Source organism: Chrysemys picta, chromosome 3, assembly GCF_011386835.1.
Source record: "Chrysemys picta bellii isolate R12L10 chromosome 3, ASM1138683v2, whole genome shotgun sequence".
NCBI lineage: Eukaryota > Metazoa > Chordata > Testudines > Emydidae > Chrysemys > Chrysemys picta.
This window is the reverse complement of record NC_088793.1, coordinates 79,108,093-79,127,181: the sequence shown is the minus strand read 5'-3', so window position 1 is coordinate 79,127,181 and position 19,089 is coordinate 79,108,093. Positions and strand designations below refer to the sequence as shown.

The 19,089-nt window shown below is 36.3% G+C and overlaps 1 protein-coding gene across 12 annotated transcripts in view; it reads right to left on the bottom strand.

The window, feature by feature from the left end:
* Window positions 1-458: 458 nt before the first annotated feature.
* The window catches only part of GRIK2 (glutamate ionotropic receptor kainate type subunit 2), a 584,958-nt gene continuing 566,327 nt past the window's right edge, over window positions 459-19,089 (bottom strand). For 5 of the 12 annotated variants that reach the window (XM_042857646.2, XM_042857649.2, XM_065588251.1 and 2 more), the window contains 2 exons: window positions 18,368-18,618; window positions 459-2,062 (listed from right to left, as the gene is read on the bottom strand). In XM_042857646.2, the coding sequence (XP_042713580.1) occupies window positions 1,898-2,062; window positions 18,368-18,618 (416 nt within the window). In that variant the 3' untranslated portion in view covers window positions 459-1,897. Of the gene's footprint in view, window positions 2,063-9,710; window positions 9,889-16,440; window positions 16,566-17,962; window positions 18,166-18,367; window positions 18,619-19,089 lie in introns of those variants that run through there. The other 7 variants (XM_008164887.3, XM_042857647.2, XM_008164886.3 and 4 more) reach the window with 4 other exon arrangements.

Here is a 19,089-nt window from a genome sequence, read left to right as displayed (position 1 = left end):
TTTGTTATAAATGAAATAAATAAATAAATAAAATCGCCAAATAAAATGTTTTTTTTTCTGGAATAAAAAGAAACATCTTTATAAACTTTGGTGGTAGGCATAACATTCTTAGAAAAACCCATCATTATACATTTTGCTGCATTTTCAGAATACAAATATACAGGGTGCAAGATTTAACATCATTGGGGCAGTTTTTTCAAAATGTTATGTTCTGAAACCCACTAAAAGTGGGATGGGTAAATTAGGTTTGTAACAACTAAGGGCCTAATCCTGCAATAGGTGAGTCCATAGCGGGAAATGTACAGCAGTCCTAAAGAAGTCACTGGCTTATGCTCAGTAGCAAGTGTTTTTAGGATTGGGCCCTAAACTGAGATTGTTATAAATACCAGTACTGACACAAAGTACTGTACATATATTGCTTAAATCACACAGCAAAAACAAAACAACTAAAACTGACATAATTTTAATGCTTTTTTTTTTAATTTTGTGCATTGGATTCAAACAGCAAACTGTGTGCACTTCAACTGTTATCACAATGTGGTCAAGAATTTTGTGTCTTTTACCATTTACACACAATTGTTACAGTATGTTATCAGTCTAGTGGAAACCAGGAGTGTAGCATGGTAAGCAGTGCTGGTAGTGCACTTAGCTTTTATATTATCTAACTTGAAAATATTTCTCTTCTAAGATTCCTTTTTCTTGATAAAAATAGTTTTCACCAAACGTTGGTGATGCACACGCACTACCATTCATGCTTGGCATCACACCCCCGACCAGAACGCATGTTCTTATTTTGTTGATAAAAAGTATTACAAAAATTTCCATACAAAAACTATTTTCATAGAAATCTTGCATTTCCACAAATAAACCTGAACATTTTTTTGAAAAAAAAACTGCTCAAGAATTTTGTTCATTTAACACTGTGACCGTATCGATAAATGCAGTCCTCTTTAAAGTTCTCCACATTCACTTCTTTTAGGTAACCAATCCCTTTTCCACTATTAGCGAGAATTGCACAGGCTCCATTGAGTTCAATTAGTAGCAGGATCAAGGGTTTCACAACTCTTTTGGCTAAAATACAAGCCTTCCATTTGCCAAATACACTTTATTTTTCTCTTTTCACAATTAAAGAACAAAGTAATTGCTTACAGCTAAAGATTTTAAGATACATTCCTTTGTACTCAGGAAAATTTAATGTCATCTAAAATTGGGTCAACCTTATGGTTTTCTCACATCAAAGTTCCAGCCCAAGTAAATTAAAAAGAAATTATTACTGCCTTTTCTACTGACATTTTTTACAGTCCAAAAAGCAGGTTAGGGTCCCTATTTTTATACTATTCACAGGATTCCGATTTCCTTTGCTTTAAAACTTCTCCCATCCAGTAAGCTTATATCGCCTCTCCAGCTGGCAGTTACAGTTTGTAGATATAGGCCAGCAAATACCAACTCTTCTATGCTTGGAAGTTCTGAAGAACATACTCTGTTTTGAGACATTACTGTTAGAAGACTCCTTTGGTAGTTAGTGATTATGTCAGACATTTGTTCTCCACCACCTGGTAACAGTTGAACTTCAAAAGGAACCTGTAATTTCTCACTGAGACTGCATTTGAAATCAGCCACAAAACTCACATGTAACATTCATTCATTCATAATGGTGGAACCCATGACAAACAGTGTAACCCCTGCATAACTTGGTTCATCCATGACGCTTGTGATTCGAGTCTGGCCATTGAAACTGCTTAGATCATTGAGTCTCTAGTTCATAGACACAGCGGCATGAGGTAACTCATTTTATTTTGCACAGGTTGCATATTTCCACAGGAAACATTCTCGCAAAGTTGTTTGAAAAAAAAAAAAAAGACGACAGTTTGTGCTTGGGGTATTTGGCCTCCCAGCTCTATGCCATGGTTTCTTTACCTGGCAACCTTCTGTCATTAAACGTGTGCATGTTGATAACTTCTTCTGTTTTCACAATAACAGGGGCCTGTGGTTTGTGTTTTAACCGACGTTGACACTTCAGAGACATCCTCAGCTCCTCTACCATGGCACTACAGAAGGACCTCTATAGGGGGAAATTTAAGGATGAGAAGAAGAAGAGAGAAAAAAAAACAGTTGTAAGAAAGTAAAGTTGCCATGTCTAGAAGCAGATTCACTCTTTTGGAACAGCCTTGTCAGTTTGCCACGTTTCAGCCTGCAGCTCATAACAAATTGCTGTCTTTTAAATATGCATCACATCATAATTAAAATGACTTATCAAGCTGTGATGGCTCATTGAAAATTTCACCTTGTCTCTACAATTATTTATCTGCCAACTAGTGTCTCGTGATGCACATTATATGTAAAGAGATTTCAGACAGATGCTCTGTTAGCATAGTTTGGCCTTACAGGTTAAAGTTTCAATGCACATGTTCACTATATACCCTGCTTTATATTTTCAAAATAATATATTTCATTCCTATAAAATCTGAGTTGCTGCTTTTCAAAAACTTATAAAGCTCTTGTGTAAAGTTAAATTTACTTTAAATTAAATTTAAATAAGGCAGAACTTGAGGTCAACAGTCATGTCTGAAGTTAAATGGAAAACAAATACCCAATATCTTATTTTGCATCTCTTCAAATCTGCAATAATCAGAAGAGCTGTTGTTCACAGAAGAATATTGTTCAGAGAAGAGGATTTGCAAGTAAAATAGTAGATTTAATTTGAAACTGAGGTGCATAAACTCCTGAGAATAACCTGTCAAGTAGACATTAACTACATGTTCCCCATATGGACTGGATCATCAGAACCTTACTTATCTGTACAAAGAAATAAGGCAACATAAGGCCCTCCTTATACACTTGCTCAGCAGTGTTCAGACTTTGATCCCAGCTACTTGCCCAATACTGCATTGTGTGCAGGGAGGGAAGTGAAGATGGGAGGAGCCTTGTCTCTGAACTCTTCCCCCCCACCTCTGCCCCACTCTCCAAATCCAATAAATCAGGCACATTGGGGGAACAATGTGGGGAGTAAACTGTCCCATGAAGATGGGTGAAGTAACTTACTCCTCCTGAGAGCAAGGGGCCAGTGTGAGAGAAATTATGACTCTCTGAGCTCAGCAACACACTGCCCCTCATTCAAGACAGATTGTCAAATTACAATCTAGCCCTTTGTGGAGGTCATATGAGGTCACGTGAAACTCAGGTGGGACAAACCTCCTAAAACAGATTCTGGAATTGTGTTAAGCAACTCCTAACCAATATCTACTTTTATGTGATTAGTGATAGGTCAGCAGTGAATATTCAACTTGTTCACTTTTTTCCTAGTCTCAGAACTCATTTTATTTGTAAATAACTAACTCTGCACGAGTTCACAAGTTCTAAATGAAGCCTTACAATTCCTTTGCAATTTGGTTATTATTGCTGACTCTCAGTGCGACAAGAGGGGAGTGTGTAGAACAGACCTACGTTAGGAATGGTCCAAGCACAGATGGGCTGAACTGCATCCTTGGCTTTTGTTTTACTCCAGTGCCATAACAAGCTCATCAGAATATATATATATATATATATATATATATATATATATATATATATTAACAAGTGAGCACAAGTGAAAATATTCTTTCAAAATAAACCCAGGCCATGAAGTGGTAATAATTCAAGAAGCAACAATACTCTCCAGCTAAAGCATATTTCTACAGTAAGATTTACTTTTTCCTATTAAGAACATTTTTCTCCAAAAAATAGTGGTTGGTAGTACCCATGCACTACAATGTATTCTTGTTATTACACTTGTGACAGGAATCCTTGCTCTTCTGGATAAAATTTATTGCTACAATATTTTATGCAAATGTTTTGTAAATTAGTGAATTTAGTGCTTGGGAAAGATATAAAGCCTTGGATCCAAAAGGGGGATTTTCAATGGCAAGCGGGGAGTTAAACGTCCAATTCCCAATGAAAGTTTAGAACAGGTTGGCATTTAACTCCCACTTGTGCCTTTGAAAATATGCCCCTGAAGTCCCCTCTTTATTCAAGAAACAAGCAGTAACAGTGCAGTCCTACTCATCTGTCCCAACCAACATGTTTCAAGCTTTGTCCATGGAATAACATGTCTGAGGAAATTTCATTCTTCATTTTAATTAAGACCTTACCTAAAATTTTCAAAAGTCTTATTGAAAGTCAATGGCATATAGTCTCTGAAGTGTTTAAATCACTTCTGAAAATAGATATTAGTCTCCTAAGTCACTTTTAAAAATGTTATTGCTTAGTTTCTCTGGTAAGATGCTGAACAAGAGCCTCTGAAAAGATTGGGGATTTTATGGAGTAGACTTCTGTCCCTCTACAACTGGATTGAAGCCACCAACTCATTTAGCATAGGTTACTAAAAATTTGTCAGAAAGTACCAACATTCAATCACTATCACTGAATAGTATTCCTGCTAGTGGCCAAGAGGTGAAAAGATGAACATTCTCATTGCCAATATCTTGGCACATCCCATATCTGAAAATAATACGAGTTGGGGTTACAATGTCGTTGTTTTGTTAGAGTGGCAAAAAGCAGCCAGGGCACACTGGTGAATTTGATCCTATGTTCTTAGAAATATGACATTTCTATTAGGGCTGTCAAGTGATTAAAAAAATAATCGCAATTAAGCACACTGTTAAACAATAGAATACCAATTATTTAAATATTTTGGATGTTTTCTACATTTTCAAATATATTGATTTCAATTACAACACAGAATAAAAAGTGTACAGTGCTCACTTTATATTTATTTTTGATTACAAGTATTTGCACTGTAAAAAAAGAAAAGTAGTATTTTTCAATTCACCTAATACAAGTACTGTAGTGCAATCTCTTTATCATGAAAGTTGAACTTACAAATGTAGAATTATGTACCAAAAAAACCTGCATTCAAATATAAAACAATGTTACATTTTAGAGCCTGCAAGTCCGCTCAGTCCTACTTCTTGTTCAGCCAATCGCTCAGACAAACAAATTTGTTTTCATTTGCAGGTGATATTGCTGCCCACTTCTTCTCACCTGAAAGTGAGAACAGGCGTTCTCATGGCACTGTTGTAGCTGATGTCACAAGATATTTACGTGCCAAATGCTAAAGATTCATATGTCCTTTCATGCTTCAACCACCATTCCAGGGGGATATGCATCCATGCTAATGAGAGGTTCAATCACAAATTTAATTAACACATTATTTTTTTAATGAGCGTCATCAGCATAGAAGATTGTCCTCTGGAATGGTGGGCGAAGCATGAAGGGGCATACAAATGTTTAGCATATCTGGCACATAAATACCTTGCAATACAGACTACAATAGTGCCATGCAAATGCCTGTTCTCACTTTCTGGTGACATTGTAAATAAGAAGAGTGCAGCATTATCTCCTGTAAATGTAAATAAACTTGTTTGTCTTAGCGATTGGCTGAACAAGAAGTAGGACTGAGTGGATTTGTAGGCTCTGCAGTTTTGCATTGTTTTGTTTTTGAGTGCAGTTATGTAACAAAAAAAATCTACATTTGTAAGTTGCACTTTCATGACAAAGAGATTGCACTACAGTACCTGCATGAGGTGAATTGAAAAATACTATTTCTATTAGTATCAGAGGGGTAACCATGTTATTCTGGTTCTGTAAAAAGTGACAAAGAGTCCTGTGGCACCTTATAGACTAACAGTCGAACTGGAGCATAAGCTTTCATGGGTGAATATGCTCCAATATTTCTGTTAGTCTATAAGGTGTCACAGGACTCTTTGTCACTATTTCTATTGTTTATCATTTTTACAGTGCAGATGTTTGTAATCAAAAACAATATACACTTTGATTTCAATTGCAACACAGAATACAATATATATGAAAATGTAGTAAAAACATCCAAAATATTTACTAAATTTCAATTGGAATTCTATTAACAGTGCAATTAAAACAGCAACGAATAGCGATTAATTTTTTAATAGCAAATAATTTTTTTGAGTTAATCACGTGAATTAACTGTGATTAATCAACAGTCCTAATTTCTACAATTGAATGTTTCCATCTGAAATGCTCTTCAAATATTGTTTGAGATGGCGATGATATATGTTGACCCCTCCCATTCCCACAACTAACCTCCTCATCCTGTTTCTTAATATACAGTGCTGTAAACCTCTAATATTGGTTGTCACACATACTTAGTGTACCAAATATTCACCAAAACCCAGATCTCAGGAAAAGGGCAAACACATAAGGCTCTAGGGCTTACTCCTAGATCTCAGTATTTGTTAAAATGAGCTCCATAAAATGAAGATCATTTTAAAGTCTGACAGTTTTATGATGCAGATAATAAATATGTCACGTCAATAATTACATTTAGTCTAAGTGAATACATAGTATATACAAGTTTCTCCTGCCCTGTACTTTCAAATTAGTTTGTCTAAATTCATGCAAACTTATCTCTATATGCTATATTTACAAGAGTTAAATATTATATTCACTGAAACTTAGAGCATTAACTTTTTAAACTATGACAACTATATATTAAACATATGTTTCTGAGAATAATAATAAGTTGCACTCCCAGAAAGTACTCTCTTTGGTGACCAATCATTAAAAGAAACAGCCACATTCTTCTTGTAAATTTAATTATTTGATAAAAGCATCTTTATCATTGATTCTCCACTTCTGGGCTATATAAAAGTTCACAACTTGGACCTTTGATTTTCTTTGATTGCATAGTGGGTCTGAGGAAAAGAGGAAGAGGCATTTTCCTATGTTATGCAAAGTAACGTGCAGAACGTTTATAAAGGATTACTCCCTGTTTGGCATTTCTTTAATTGAAATTCTACCCTGATCTCTCTTAACTCTCACCAACTCATATTTTTCGATCTACATTTTTTTTCCCCCCCAAAGAACTGTACATTGTTAAGTTACACCTTTGGACCTCGGTTACTCCCTGTAACACATGGAGTAAGAAAGGAGCTATACAATGCTTTTTGTGATTGGTAGATTACACTATTTTCTGAAAGGATTTTAGAATATGTAATCAAATGTTTTCCCCAATTTCAAATGGTTTTTCAAATTGTATTATTGTTGGAAAGCCTCCAAACTTTGCAAAGATTGCAAGGTGTATTTTAGAAATGCTTCTCCAACTTGAAGATGAGCTCTTTGAATACATCCTGCACAATTTTTCCCTTAATTCAAAGACAATAACCTTTTGGCCCTTACTTACCTTCTGGACCTTAGACAAGTCACAAAACATCAACAATTATTGAATTGTGGCTACCTCTAAGCCATCTTGCTAAACGTAACCATAAAGTCGTTTTAGAGAGAATCAGATAGCGGATGATTTGAAAAAAAGTTTAAAATTCTACATACATTCGCACAGTTAAATGTAATTACTATAGCAAAATGAATAATCAATATAAAATATTTGGGGGAAAAGTACTGCATTTATAGTCAGAAGATTAAAGTGTTAAAAATAAAGTTTTAATCGGCATTAGTGTTGTATCCTTCAGCCTCTGACACAAAGGGACTTTGCCAGAGCTCAGCGCCTTATGAAGTGTAAAGAATTAAGTTGTATCTACTTCACCCCATGTCACAGCTGCCAGCTCATCTGGATTCACTATAATCGTTTATTACCATTGTTTACAATCTATACAGACAGTTTGTGCCCATTCTGGAGCCTGAAATAATGTGGGTTTGCATACCCACAAGCATGAATACCAAAGTTGGACAGTTTTTATATGGTTTTCTTATATTGCTGTATATCACATTTAGAGGAAAAGTAATTAGAAACCACATTAATACTCCTCAGACACAACATTAATAATCCCTATAAATTTTGCTTCTAATGACTGTAAAAAGAGCAATAATTATTGCACCCATAAATATCAAAGCATGAGAGCACAAAGTCAATGCATAAAGTATATGCTTTAGATCAAGAAAAACAAATGGAAATAATGAACCAGTACACACATTGCCTGGAAACAAAATATTATGAAAAAAGACAGAAATGGTATAGCTGTCTCTCTCAAATTCTGAATTTAACCAGCATTATTCTTTTTCTATTATTATTAAAGAAAACGACTCAATGATTTGCTCTTTTATAAATCTGTCTCCTTTCTTCTTTGATGGAGTTAGTGTAAAATTGACTGTCGAAATCCAGTATGAAATGACAAGATTTACTCAGAAGTTCATTACCTCCAGCCTTGCATGTCAGATATTATTTGAAGCCTTGTTAAAATTTCTTAAAGCAGTAATGGCACTAATCCTGCAGCTTATATCAGATGTTATGGGTCAATGTTTTAACATCTACTAGGACACATCAATCAAACTGGTTTTCATCTTGTAGAAGTTAGCTGAGAATGGATTCATAGCCCTGCCCTGAGCCTCCTTTCTAATCAGTTTCTGCTTCCATATGCCACTTCCCCAAGGATTTTGAATGATGTATAGTGAGGACCTGTCAATCCAGTCTCTTAGATGCAAAGAAAAACACAAATCCTAGAAAAAATGTTTCCACAAGATAGATGCAATTACAGACATTGCAGCAACTAATGGAATATAAGAAACAAACTTACGAGGATGAGGTAGAAAGAGGGAAAATAAATTGCACTTTGAACCATTTCACTTTCAATTTATATTTAAAAACATATCTGCACCAATCATATTTTTAGAATGCTAGCAACCAATATACATTTGGACAAGAAGAGTTGACTTAAGGTCATATGTTTTCTAAAAATCGTGCATTAAAAGTGGCATATTGTTACACAAAATTTTCCACTGCATATATTCTTGGTCCAGAGCAAGTGTAGCATTCAAGTTTTCTGCAAGCTAAGTATCAGAGAAATTAACTGCAGTATTCACAAATACACTTTCTATTTAAGCATAGCCAGCTCTTTTGTCAGATCATGGATCAGGATCAGAATTAAGTAGTTAGTTAGGATTTCAAACCAAAATCAGTGGAGGTTTGAGCAGAGACTGAAAACAAAACAAGGCAAATGTAAAACGATCTGAGTCCATAAGTTTCTTGTGGTGGTTGAGAAAGCTTTTCCTTCACCATAGTATCCATGAAGTCCTCACCAGTGGCATTATTCCAAGTGATAGGTGGAGCTGGGGGAGGCATCACTTTGAAACAGAGTTGAATGTTGTTTGTGACAAAGAGTTTTCTATCTATCTTGTGGAGAAAATCAATCAGAATCTGACTCGACTTCTCCCTCCCATAGTAACAGAACTAAGCTGGGGATGACTAATACATTTTCTCTAACTACAAGTTTCAACCAGTTGTGCTCACTGAGATTCTGGAAGTGCTGGATGAGTTTAGGCTCATGACCTACAAGATGATCCCTTTTCCCTCATTACTGGTAAAATCAAGCAGGGCAATGGACCACTCTATTGTAGATAGTTAATGTGTCCTAATGGGAGGGCAAGGTGCCAACTTCCCTCAAATCGACAGAGTTTAGGGTCATGTTCAATGAACTATTGCTTGATGACAACAATCTAGGCAGCTACTCTCCAGTCTCTAACCTTCCTTTTCTGGGAATGGTAAGTGTGAAACTTCCGGTGAAGCCTTCCGACTTCTTGGACCCCATTCAGTCTGGTTTCCAGCCTGTATATGGCATGGAGACTGCATTAGTTCCACTGGTTGATATCATCCTCCTAGTGATGCACAAATGTTTTTCATTGATGATTGTGTTTAGATCTATCAGCAGACTTTGATAGCACTGACCATGAGGTTCCTGACTCACCTGTGGACCTAAGTTGGGGTGGATGGGATTGTACTTGTGTGGTTCCATTCTTCCCTCTCAGAGAGATCCCAGAGGATGGTACAGGGCAATTGATCATCAGCCCCGAGGGTTCTCTCTCATGCGGAAGTCCACAAGGTTTCATTCTGTCATCCTTCCTCTCAACATGCATGTGAGGCCACTGGGGGGAGATAATGAGACAATTTGGGCTGCAATGCCATCAGTCTTAGATGACATACAGCCCTACATCTCTGTTTTGTCAAACAAGGATGGTGCAATCTTTTGCACTTCCAGTGTCTGGCTGAAATAGGGGGTGATTGAAGTTCTATCCAGAGAAGAAGGTGTTATACTGGACAAATAAATAGAAGCATTTAGAAGAATGTAGTTTCCCTCGTTATTGTAGGTTCTGCTCAACTTTGTCAGTGAGATTTGCAGTCTCAGGGTTCTTCCAGTTTCCTGAGTGATCCTGTGTTTCCAGTGACCAGGATTGTCATTTCTCTTTTGTGCTTGGCTAGATAGTGACAACAGTTTCTACCTGATGCAGACCTTGTCACAGTTATCCGGATCTTTGTGTCCGCCAGTCTGGATTATTGCAATCCATTCTATATGGGGCTACTACTGAGGACAAGTCAGAAACTAAAGTAAGTGCAGAATGCTGCTGAATGCTTATTAGATGGTCATAGCAATAATGGAGCATATTACGGCAGCCATAGGCTTCAATATGCAATTCAACGTATTATTTTAATTTAGAGGTGCTGTATGGTTATGGTTCTTGCTATATAAGAGCTTCCCTGACTTCCTACAGGGCCTGATCCTAGTTGTACTGAAGTCAGTGAGCTAGCTGAGATCTTTTGCAATCAGCTCTTAGATTTGAAAGTCTGGTCACTCAGGGTTTATCATTCTCGATCATGGTTCTGAGTTCATGCCCAGCTTGTCCAGTGGAGCTCAGGTTTCTTGTCCCTCAGGGTATAGTATAAGGGAGTGATTGCAAGAAGTGTAATGAGCCTTCTTTTGGGGCAGGATGTACACGCAACAACTTATGTTCGAAAATATTGACCATATACCTGCATACAGTGTAAATCTCAAAACAAATAAACAAAAATAATTATACAACATAGAGCCTTTTGAAAACTGACGAGTCAAATTTGATGAAGTTATGTCTAAATATTTTTATGTATATTTGTGAATGCTGAGTTAAAATTATCTGCAAAATATTGACTGTAAAATATTTAATACATTTTAGAGGAGAATAAGGTTATATTGCACTTTTCATAAAAAAAATATGGCATGGCCTTGGATCATACTGAGTAGAGTATTAGTACTAATCTCGTATACATTGTTTCCACTGTGTTAGCAAAACTGACAAATGATAAATGATATGCTTTCAGATTGTGCTAGCTAATACAACATGAAAATGCATTTCCTGTTGCAGGGACCAGAGCTGTCTCAACTCCAACTCCAATCAGCGGAGGGTGCCAACACTCTGCTGGAGTGAGTTCCCAGACCTACAGTAAATGAACAGCTATCCTAACTTTGATCTGGGGTTGTTGACCTAAACTTAATTGTGGGACATTCCAATACTCTGACCAAGTGTTGGTATTACCCTTACATTTAATGTAAATAACTGCAAACGCAAACATTTAAAAATATCCTCATTTATAGACAGGACTTACTTGATGTAACATCAGAAGAGAAAGAATGAGTGAGTATTAGGAGGACTTGCATTTTTGGAAATACAGTAACATTTTTTCCCTTGACATTTTTAAGAAGAGCCAAGAATTACATTTTTTATAGTTTTTGCCTTCCTTTGGTAAGAGGAAAGCTGGTATGAAAAAGAGAACTGACAAAGAGATAATTTTTAAACGCAAGATTAAATTTATCTGTGTAGAAAGCATCAAAAATAAATCAGAACTGGAATTTAGGACCAGATCCTGCAATGAGCACACAGATAGGCAGGACCTCTAGCCCATTGAAGTCACATTCATATGTATGGGCTTGCAGGATCAGGACCTTACTGTGAAATAGTTCTCAAGGAGGCCATAATCAACTAGACAATTTAAAATGTGTTCCTCTATTCTCTTGTTTATACTTCTCAATGAATTCAAATTAAAAGCAAGATACCTCTGTGTCATTGTTCATTGTTATTGTTAAACTGCAATCAAAAGTCAAAATAGAGATCATGTTTTAAATGTTTTATTGTTTGAAAATTATTTGAAAAATGTCAGGTCAATCAAATAAAAATCTTCATTTCCATTGTTTTGCTCTATTTGTTACACTTTTGGCTTTTCACATCTTTAACAGCATAAGGTTTTCTTTTTACATTTCCTGCCATAGCAAAATATCCCTCTAAATATCAGCAGTAAAACAATTTTAAAGAGGGCATTGCATTAGAATTCAGCTCTCACTGAATACACACACACACACACACACACACACACACACACACACACAAAAATAATACAAAAAAGGCCAGGACAGTCCTTCCTTATGGAGGTCAGGGATTGGGGGATGAGAAGAGCTTCCAATTTTCCATCTGCCTATCTGCAGAATGCAGATGCATCAAGATTGGGAAAATGTTCCATTTATGAACTGTCACAGCTGTCCCTCAGCTGCCATTCTGTTATTCCCAGCCAACTACAAGAACTCTAGGGTTATGCTAATACAAAATATAATATCATTCAGGTTGCATCATCATTTTGTGTTTTTATAAAGTTTATTGGGATACATTTCCTGGATCTCCAGATTTGATTTACCAACCATCCCTACATTTTTTATTCATCTGCAGCTGACGAACATGCTCTTCAACTTTAAAATCTTTTGAACTTGCAGACCCTGAAAAAAAATCACTGTGCTGGGAATTACTTTGGTCTTCATCCAAAAGTGTTATAAAGCCCAGACCATATTATCAAAGCTTTTTAAAAATTAAACTATCAGGATATTTTCTGAACAGTAATAATGTTAATATAATTCATTTCATTCCTCTTTATAATTTTTCAAATAACAGTGAGGAAGAGAGTTTAATAAAAAAGAATTTGGCCATATCTGAAAAAACGATATGATGAAGAAAAAGGCCTGGAAGGGTAGAAGAAGGATTGTAAAATTCAGAACCTGAAATTGTTGTACCAGTTTTAATTTTCATGGCTTTGAACATAACCATTAAAAAAAGGAAAAGAAGATTTCTACATGTTCTGACTTGCATATTTCATGTTCACAACACTTCCGTAAAAATAACCTTGTTTCTGGAAGGCTGTTTCATTTATGGTACAAATTAGCTACATTATGTACACTCTGTGTTTGACTATGTGTGAAACTAAATAATGGGTGAATGATGACCAGCATTTTTCCAAACCTCATGTGAAAGAGGGGTATTCTAAATCCTAGTGTGTGAAATTTATCCTTGTGTAAAAGGCTCTCTTCAAGTAAACCTCATGTTAGCAATAAAATTAAAGCCAGAGTTCTTGGGCTTTACATGGGAGAAGTACAAGCAGGGCATGGAGCTGGTGTATAAGACTGCCGCACAGCTGCCTTTCAGTCTGTGATCTGAAATAGCAGTTGCAGCCCCTCCATATCATTTACATAGGGCCTGGAGCTGTTAGTTCCATGGCCACTTCCCTAGCACACACTTATGGTTGCCCTGCTCCCTGAAGTATGCGTGGCTGGCACAGATAGGAAGTACAATCCCTTTCTGCACGTGGTGCTATCATAAAATCATGTTCTGTATGGTCTTGCAGTGGTCTTCTGCTCTAGGATGATTTTCACTCTAAAGGCATACATGGTGCAGAAGTACCTGGGTTATTTGCCCCCAAAGAGATTAAATGCACAGCTCCCTTATTCAATAGTACCTGATAATTTCCAGTGGGCACTAAACTTAAGGGAGATGGTATCAAATGGAAACAATCTCAAATAATTATATTTTGAAAGGATAATCATGAAACAAAGTCTATAAATTACCAAAATAAGAACCATCAATATATTATGTTAAACATTACTATTTTTCAAGATCAACATTCTCTTTTCTAGCATGATGTAGATTAGAAAACTCTCAAGCTTTACAAAAACAAAGATATGTAATGAGGCTAAAACTATGACACACTGAAACAATTACATCAACAATAATTACACTGGTAATTGTTTAAAATGGCTTCGGTTTCTTAGACTGCTTACTCACTGTCCTCTAAGTGTCAACATAATGGTACAATCAGGGAGCAGGTCATTTGCTTAGAGAAGCAATTATAAAATGCAAATGATTGAGCATTTATTGTCAAGATTGTCATAGAAAACAAAGGTCTGCTTCACAACATGTCTCCAAATAGATGACATAATTGTGTGTTTGTATTATAAACAATAAGGAAATGATACCAACTGTTGGGTTTTGAAAAGAGAGGTGGACATTTTGACACATAATTTCTATTAAAAATTGGCAATTAAATTTCCTTCTAAAAAATACAATACACCATCTTGTGGTTGCTTTAGGGTGACCAGATAGCAAGTGTGAAAAATCAGGATGGGCGTGTAGGGGGATAATAAGGTCCTCTATAAGATAAACCTCCTAACATCCGGATAGTCTCAATAATATCGAGACATCTGATCAGTCTATGTTGCTCTGAAGGAATGCAGCTTAGAGATCTTGGAAACTTCAGGGTCCACTTATCCTGCTCCATCACTTGGACTGGAATTTTAACCCTCTGCTATAAAGAAAGGCAATAGTTTATTGCCACAGATCCAAGGATAGAACTCCCATTGGGTTCAAAAGGGAGGTAGATAGATTCATGGAAAATAGGTCCATCAATGGCTATTAGCCTGGATGGGCAGGAATGGTGTCCCTAGCCTCTGTTTGCCAGAAGCTGGGATTGGGTGACAGAGCATGGATCACTTGATGATAACCTGTCTGTTCATTCCCTTTAGGGCACCTGTCATTGGCCACTGTCAGATGACAGGATACTGGGCTTGATGGACCTTTGGTCTGACCCAGTGTGGCTGTTCTTATGTGGGGAAGTCAGTGGAAGTTTTGCTAGCCTGGGTTTAGTACTTTGCCCTTAAGATTTCACAAAATAAAGTACAGACTATCAAGTGAATCAAATGTTTGTTCAATTTTTACATTAGATCAGAATTTAAAATAATTAGTAAAATCATTGTTACTTTTCTGTGGTTCATGGAAGGCTAAACGCTGCACCATCGTACCCTGTGTAGCTCATTAAAATAGTTGGAATTGTTGAACGGGTTTCCAGAGGTTAAAAAAATGTAGCTTATACATTTTATATCGCAAAGTTCAACTCAACCTGCTTTTTCAGTCTCTGTTACAAACATTTTCAGGGACCACATACTGCCTCATTCAGTATTCAAAACTCCTTCTTACTTCAGTGGAATCTGCAACTGCAAAAGAAGGGCAACTCACCCTATGTGACCTACATATATATTCACTGCTACGCATTTTCACTTAGGGTTCAATCCTCCAAAATTATGGGTACCCTCAACTCTCATTGTTAGAGTGCTGTGAACTAAACAAGCTAGACTTAAACCATCTGAACTCAACTGTGCAGAGTTGAGCCCTACAGTCTTAACTGTATAGAGCTCTTCTAAATCGGTCTTTCTTGTTATAGGCAAGTAAGTTATGGAACACAATAAGATGCAGATTTATTTATTTTTCACTATTCTAATACTCAGCTATAAAATAAATCATAAACTTACTACTTGATGGTATCATATCAATATCAGTAATATTCTGTTGTTGTTTTTCAGATATGGTCTAAGAAACTTGTATTTGTCAGAAATATCTGATCTTGATCTCATCCAATGAAACAAATAGATCAGATATATAACTGCACAGCTTCCCACTTTTACGTTTACCGATGAGCATTCTGCCCTTGGCAACATAAGTAGTCATTTTCAGCGCAATGGGTTTCTGGTAGTAGAACTGACTCCATGCACTGCTGATTTTCATTTCTTCAGATTTGTATAGTCTAGTGAATTCTTAGTACACTGTTGATATTTTTCAAACAAATAACTAAATCAAGGTGGGTGCAAATGATTGACAATTTTACTCTGATCATTCTTGTCTTTGCTTTTTAAAATAGTCAATAAAATACGAATTCCTCTTTGCTCGGAGAACACTGTGATGAAATTAATGAAAATGTGTATCTGAAAGTGATGTCTGACTCTTTCCCAAAAAGACCACCTCTAATTACATATGTTCCTTACAAGTTTGTTCATGTAAATCAGGTACATGTAAGATCTGAGCCTCTGTTCCATTAAATTTAAAAGCATTGGTACAAATAGCACAATTAGAGTTTTGCCTTCTGCTTTTTTGAACACAGCTTCATTTTACAGGGATCGATCCTGCAACTGGCTTCACACTGGCAGACCCTCTACCCATGTAGGACCCCATTGACTTTGATGGGCACATGAATCTACCCTGTACAGCCAGTTGGACAGTCAAGGCATAATATTGAAATGTTGTTGACTATTTTAGAAAAAAAAAAGCATCTAATCTGAAAAAAGTGCATCTAAATTAAGCACACAAAATGTGCAGTGGCCTGCTTAGTTACCCATGCTGCAGGTGTAATTCCACATATTGCACCTGCTAAAAGGCAGGCATACATTTTATTAACTAAATGGCCATTTGCTTTTGGGGTTCAAAGGCTGAAATCTATTACATTTATTTTGTTTTCTTAGCTACAAACTAAGAGATTGAACCTGTCTGCCCCCCACATGTGGAGCTACCATTGGCCAAAATGGTGGTTCCAAAAAAAGGAGAGCTTGTAGCATCAGTCCTTGAAACACAGACAAGGTCACATTTTCTTCCTCACCTAACCTTCCTGGTGCAGTATCCAAGGATAAGTCATGCTGTTAGCTTCATACCTAATAATAGCATATAAGATGAAATATGCATTCAACTCCTGTAAAGCATTAATCAATTTACATTATAAAATTCTCATCAAAATGGTCCCAGTTTAGTAAATGAGGATTTAATATTTTTTTCAGATCACCTAAACCAAAATATACTAAAGTTAATATTAAGTAAATTACTTGTAGAGTGGATAAAGACATTGCAATGTACATGAATTATGTAAAACAAATGGTAATTTTTCAAAAAAAAAATTGTTTCTGAAATACAGAGCTCCAGAAGTAGGTTGACAGAATTGAATATTCTTATATTCTTATAAATTAGAGCAGGAATCAGCAACCTTTGGCATGTGGCCCATCAGGGAAATCTGCTGGCGGGCCAGGAAGGTTTGTTTACCTGCAGCATCCACAGGTTTGGCCAATCGCAGCTCCCACTGGCCGCAGTTCACCATTCCAGGCCAACGGGGGCTGTGGGAAGCGGCGGCCAGCACATCCCTCAGCCCACACAGCTTCCCACAGCCCCCATTGGCCTGGAATGGTGAACTGTGGCCAGTGGGAGCTGTGATTGGCTGAACCTGCGGATGCTGCAGGTAAACAAACTGTCCCGGCCCGCCAGCGGATTTTCCTGACGGGCCACATGCCAAAGGTTCCCAATCCCTGAATTAGAGCATCTGAGTGTTCATAATTAGTTTTGTAGAACTTAATAAAATCTACCCACGTCGAAATTTTGTTTAGGAACCTGTGACCTCACACTGCCTTGTTGATTAATATCAAAGCTTTCTTTAGCAATAGGTTATTAAAAATTAAGACTTTATACACAAAGAGCTAGTTATATCCATATAAATTCAGAAGTGTGAAAAGATAGGCCTTAGATTTTTCTGAATGATACAAAAATTCACAGGTAGCATCTGAAAATCCATATCAGTACAAATATGCCTTCTGGATTTACTACTATTTTAATAAAATAAAGTATTAAAAATAGGGATGAACAGAGGTCACAAGATCCTCAAAAATTAAAAAAAAAACCAGTAAAAATACCACATTTTCTCCCAAGTTTTTAAATATAAATTAAAAATATGGCATATAAATAAAAGCTATACTCTTTAGTTCAATTTTAGATGTTGCATATGTGCATATACATATTTATTATGCAAAGCAGATGATAGCACCCAAGAAATCTGCAAGAAATACCAGACCCAGCTACAGTTAATTACCATATTTGTGCAAACGGTCAGTACATGACAAGTTAACGTTAGATGTTTCAAAACTGGATGAATTCAAGTTCCAGGAGTTAAAATCGTAATCAGTAGTAAATCCACAAAAAATAATATTGATCTAGCAATTTACAGATGTTACCAGACCAACTTGTCAAGTGTAAACAACTTCAGGAAAGGACATTTCTATAGAGACATTTCTAGACTTCTGACTTTGAACTGATACACAGTTTTGACTTTTAAAAATCAGATTTAGCTGTAGAAGATTAATTTGTTTCCCATTACAGTTTCTCATTTCTTCTTCATCCATAAAATTAACTGCAGTGAACTTCCAGGAGTAAAAAGCTGTCTTTTTTCAGGCTCGTATAAGAGGAGAAATAGTCACTTGTCCTGAAAGCTGGCTACAATTAAACATATTAAAGACAAATTACAAGCTGTATGTGTAACACGTCCAGTGCTCTGTTATGAACCATTGTTACAGAAATACTATACTAGGGTATAAAAGATATCAGAACAGCCCTTCGTTGGATCACGAAAAAGCTTAAAAACTGATTTGATTATAACAAAAAATTATTAAATTAAATGGAAAAATACAATATTTACCTTTTCCAACTGCGCATTTTTTTTTGATTTGTACAAAAACTCCCCCACTGCCACAAAGACAGAAAGCACCAATCCAGCTGCCAGAACGATGAAAATGCCACCAATATTTTGAACTCCCAGAGCACTGGCCTCTTTACTTTCCTCTTCTGGACAACCATTGCCTCTCCACCACTTCTCCTTCATCATGTGGAGCTTGCCTTCCTCTTGCAGCTGAAGAATTGCTATAGTGATCTTGTCTCTGTATGGAGACCCTGTAAGAGAGTAGATGAAACATGCAGTGCACCAAAGTATATTTTCAGGAGAGTAAAAATGTTTTAGTTCAGTCCTGAGAAGGATATAACAAAAATTCTTGTCATGATTCACAATTTTTAGGCATGTTTTGGTGGATGAAAGAGGATGTTTTTTAAATCTTTTTCAGATCACAGAATATGAGCCAGCTTTCAAAGTTAGTGCATATAACTGAACACACATTTTTGTACATAATTAACTTATTCATGAAAATACCTAATTTGTGTGCACAAATCCAGTAATTGTGTGTGCACCTGGCTGGTTAAGTAGCTAATTAATCTTGTACTCTTTTAAACACCTGCTCTGTGCATGTAGCTGAGTGTACATGCAAAAGCAGTTACTACAATTCCTTTAACTAAGTAACATGATTTTGAAAATTAAAACATTCTAAACATCACTCATCTGTATGACTTCAGAAATCTTAAACCCTGTAC